At 32.0% G+C, this 5,369-nt stretch overlaps 1 protein-coding gene across 1 annotated transcript in view; it reads right to left on the bottom strand.

Moving 5' to 3' along the window:
• Nucleotides 1-5,369, bottom strand: part of LOC106688779 (cell adhesion molecule 2) — a gene marked incomplete at its 5' end in the record, with an annotated part of 98,438 nt that overhangs the window by 41,993 nt on the left and 51,076 nt on the right. Inside the window, 1 exon segment of the mRNA XM_067045141.1 lies at nt 1,359-1,494. Coding sequence (XP_066901242.1) covers nt 1,359-1,494 — 136 coding nt within the window.

The raw sequence follows: 5,369 nt of genomic DNA, 5'->3' as shown, positions 1-5,369 counted from the left end.
TATGTAATAATTATATTTAATTATTTATCTCTGTTATAAAAAAATATTTCCTGGAATATGATTTGTATTTAATTGGCAATTAATGTGTTTTCATTTTATTTCTCAGATATTTTAGGACGTTAATTCTAACAATTAAAGTGCTCTGGGCAAGAATATAATAAATCAAATAATATTATCGTTGAATCATGAAAATGATTAATTCATTAAATTAAAATATATTCAATGAGGTTTTATTTTTCACTTCCACAAAAAGATTTTAAGAATAAAATCATTTTATATAGTCTGTTTAAATCAGCCTTGGAAGTTAAAACATTAATGAGAGATTTTCGATTCCTGAACCGTCAGTTTCTCAAATATGTCAGTTAAGTGTAGAGTAGCCCCAGAATATATCAAATCAAAAATATCAAGAAATTGAGTCGTTTGAACTCTGGAAAATACAACTAAAACAACGAAAAATCAAACATCACCTAGGATTTTACAGGTCACTGTAAAATATTTTATTTATTTATTGCTAAATAACTGTATTTACATGAAAATACATCTAGTAAATTTAATGTAAGATCATTATGGAGCGATAAAGGCAAGTAGAAAAACTACCCATCAGTAATACTCTAATAATATTTCCACTCTAGAAGATCTCGTGGTCATCTTCTTTTTAGGTGCCTCGGAGGTTTGTTAGGTATAGAAGAGAAAACAAGGTTGTAAACTAGTGGATTTTGGTGGTTAGGGAGTTTTATAATGGATGAATTGGTATCTGTTTTGGGCTAAATAGGTTACTAATAAGGTCTTTTTGGATGAGTTTATTTGTGACACACTAAGGAGCATTGAGAATTTACTAAGGATTTTGGATTGTAATGATCAGATACGAGAGGAATTCGAAGGTTTGGTATAGATAGACCTTATTATAGTCATGTAGATCATTCACATGTCTATTAAGTGTTGTAGTAGTAGGAATTGAAATTTCCTGTCTTTACAGTCTTGTGTAAGGATTCCTAGATAGTTTTTAATAATTTTTCCAGATGTAGTCCAAGGGAGTGGAGGATATTATCAATGGATATTGTAAAATGTAAAACAAAAAATAATGAATTTTAACTATTATTTGTTAAAGGGATAATTTTTACAGTTTTTGATATTTTAATAAATCTATTTCTTAAAGTTCATTTTAAAATGTTTATGAGCTAGCCAATTTGTTATTAATTATATTTATATTCTAGATATATTAGTTACTAACTGATAGAAATGGAATCAAAAAAAGTTGGTCACATTTTTGCCCTTCCAGTGTAAAAATAAAATGTAGGCTTAGATACTCTTTATAAAATATATTATACTAAATAAAATTATAATGAATTTGTACTCACCGACTGTAAGCATGTCGCCATGGTCGGACACGGTCTGGAAGGAAGGTGCTTCGGCCGAGACCTCACACCTGTATCGTCCACTGCTCGACAGTTCCAGTGGGCCGATCGTCACCTGGCTCTCATTAGATTCGTCCTGCTGTTAATATATTTAAAATTAATTTATAATTTGTAAAAATTTAACAATAATAAGGTGGTGTGGATATTTAATATTTTTTTTTTTATACAATTGCAGATGTTTTACATGATTCCGATATTCTACTTTGTAGTACATAATAAGATGTATGAAATTCCCCAAACTCAGTGCATAGTATGAGTAACAATTGAAGACCAGAAAAAGAGCGTAGAGGCTCCATCACGCAGTGACAGTTTACATTGCAGTAACTGTCGCAGCCACCGTAATGGGATCATATACAGCCTTGGCACTACTGTCGCACTAGGTTGCCACTACATGTAGCGGGAGTGGAAATACTTTTAGGTTAAATGCTACATGGTAAAGGCCATATATTTTATTATATTAAAGAGAATTGATTCAATCTGGTGCTAATTAAGGGGATCATGTTATAGTACTCCAATATTCATTCATACAATATATACAGAAATAGAATTATAAAAGAAAAAAAGAGGAAGGGAAGAAAAATGTAAATGACAACTCACTGATTAAAAGAAAAAAATATATATGAAATAATAACAATAAAGAAATATATAAATAACAGAAAATACAGTCATGATTTGTACAAATAAAAATACAAATCTATCTCAAATATATAATAAAATAAAACTGATCAAATACAAAAAAAAAAGTGTACTAAACAAATAAAATAAAATTTAAGTAACAATTAAATAAATGGACATTCGCACATACATACAATATTTACATTCTGCAGAACTCCTCTACCATATGGAAGGGAAAGCAAGGCTCCAATTTCATAAACCGCATACACACACACACACGACTTAAGTGGAGATGCTGGCCATACTAGAACTCAACAGCGATTCAGAAAAGGTCTCGGTGCCAATGCCGTTTCAACCTTCGGGGATATTGGCCTTGATGACGAACTCTCCTTATTAACTGAGGGGAAAAATGTGTTCTCATATTATTTTGTGTTTTGATTATTTCTAGAATTGAAATTGATAGGGACCATTGGAATGAAGAATTGGCCATGGGACCACCCCAGTAATGAAAAAAATCGATACCGCAGACCGGATTCGAACCGGCCCCCATCCAAAGTTCCCACGTGACAAAGACATGCGCCTCAACCACCTGAGTTACCGACGGCCAATAATAATCTGAACTTAAAGAGGTAGTCGGTGATTGGCTCTTACTCCTCTGCCACGCCCTTCGTGTTCATGATAAAGCCCACTTTTTTGGCCTAATTCTCCCCTTTCTAATATACTCCGGCTTCCAAGATTAAAATATGAATAATAAATCACTCTGGGTTATGTCGCCTATTGACACTGCAGTGCCAAGCAACAGCTAATGGTTTGTTCAATCTCCATAGAGACTAAATTCACCTCTGAGAGCTATAAGCTCCTTACTAAGACATCACACACTCTCAACTCCATATTCCTATTTTTTTTTGTATCTAATCAAGTATTGTACAGGTTTTTTTTATTTATATAAGGAGTAATTAGTTTCCCCCACTTTATAATCAATCATACTACATCTATCTTATAGATTAACGACCACTAAATCAAAATCAAAAAATAGTAAAATAGAATTTTTGATGACAAAGGTTAAATGCTACAGTTTAATTGCTGCTGGATACATATGACATCTACGTACCTATTAAGAAGATACTTTTAGTGGTATTAAGGATTAGATTAAAATGATTCAGTCGTATTAAATACCAACTCCGTCTTTAGGAGAGGATCCATCGAAGTACCTTACTTACTTACTTATGTAGCTTACTTACACCTTGGAGATATAGGAATTAATTAAGTTACACATTGGGATCGTAGTGTGGTATAATACATACTTTATTTACTTTCAACGGTGAGACAAAATACAGACTCTACTATGACATAATATGTACAATGAATATCTACAGACTACTATACATAACTTGGTTCCTAAACAACTCTATTCGACTGCTCTCATAGAATAGGAATCTAGAGACGTTCTTATTTCTAGCATAGGGAGGTTTTTATATGGTGTATAAGATAGAAATATTACTTTTCTTATATAGCCTCGATCTTGTTTATTAATACTTATGTATCCAAAATGTTAATTATTTTGTAATCATTGTGTAATTCCTTTTATTCATTGGTTGTTATCTTATTTTTTGTTCTTAGTCCTGATGAAGGCTTGATATTCTGGTGGAAATGTTGGCACTAATAAATAAATTTTCACTTTTTGGCGTTCTTCATTAACCTCACCCCTAACCATCTTATACTTATTTATATATACCCATGGTCAACTATTAGCTCATTATTACGATATCTTACTTAATTTATGCAGATAAACATTTAGTTATGGCTCAACGTTTGTTTGAACAGTTTACGTATGGAAGGGCCAGAGTATCACCATCTCTAGAGGATTGCTCCCAGCTTCCCTTTTCTTGCGGTCAATCTATCTAGAGTTTTCCCGGTCAGTAACGCCATTAAAATACTAGGCATTCCTTTTTTGAGGATAAAAGTATTTCTTAGTACTCTACAGCCTGTAATATTCCCAGTTAGAAGCTCTCCCTTCCTGGAACTATGGTAAGTGGAAGTGAGGAAGATTGGTGATCTAACTAGCGGTTTCAACTCACTTTGTTATGCCGTCTTCCCGGCAGAATTCGGGTACGGTGGGAGTTGTTGTGGTCTGTTGAACTAATAACTGGACCACTGGCCTCTGAATAGAAGAGAAACAGAATATTGTATTGCTGCTAGTCTGTTTGTTCTATTTCGATGTTCTGTTAGGAGAGATTCAATAGCTTTCATAGTATTAATAATTACTATCGGATTCCGGGCTATAGTGAATTGATTGTTTGCTTATTACGTAGCTCATACTACGGTACTAGTATTGTATAGTTCAATTTACATATATTTCGATATCTGCATCTAGAATGTACAGGTTCGTTGTGTATATATATTTTTTCTAAAACCTTGGTGATATGTACTTCTCTTAATGTTATAATAAATCTAAGGCACTACGTTCTTCAATATCTCTGATTATGTTTATTTTATTTATCTTTTTGTACAAATACATATAGAGATTTTATAGCATACTTATGCTCAATAGAGCATTGAACCCAAACATTAACCCCATATACCGATCACTCTACAGTTTTAATCTACTCAAACCTAAAGCATATTTAACATATAGGTTAAATTAAAGAAGAAATAAGGTGATCAGCCAACTAAGATTAGTAAACCCAGATCATATCAAACTACACCACGGAAGCAAAACCATCACTTTCAACGCAAACGAACTCTGTCCATTCTGCAAAAATTATTTTAATAATAGTTTGTATCACATCCTCCTACATTGTTCCACCTTTAAAGAAAATAGACAATAAATCTTAAAACCGTATCTTGTGACTTACAATACATTGAAGATATATTGGACATTGATAGTGAAGCCAAATTGAACAAACTATATATTTAATTGTAACTATATATAATAAGTTTAATTTTGTATGCGATATATAAATTCTATTAAGTAATAGTTTTCGAAGCCAATTAATATCTTTATTTATATCACGCTTTCGTTTATTTAAAAGAATTCTCATTATTTTAAGTTAAATATAATGGAGCAATGAATATTATGTTAATAGTTGTTTATTATCCAATCTGTTTTTTTTGTTTATTGTTTTGTTATAGAGAACGTGTTTTATCTTTCGTTTATTGTTTTTGTAATGGCGCACTAGACTCAGGTTTTGTTTTATAATTGTATATTGTGTTAACAATTTTTACAAAATTATGTCTTTCACAAATAAAATCATAACTAACATATAGAGATTTTTTAGGGGGAGGGAGAGAGAGGGAGAGGGAGAGGGAGAGAGAGAGAGGGAGAGAGAGAGAGAGAGA

This window comes from Halyomorpha halys, unplaced genomic scaffold (genome assembly GCF_000696795.3).
Source record: "Halyomorpha halys isolate HHAL.00 unplaced genomic scaffold, Hhal_1.1 Scaffold1204.1, whole genome shotgun sequence".
Taxonomy (NCBI): Eukaryota; Metazoa; Arthropoda; class Insecta; order Hemiptera; family Pentatomidae; genus Halyomorpha; species Halyomorpha halys.
This window is presented reverse-complemented; position numbering and strand designations above follow the sequence as displayed.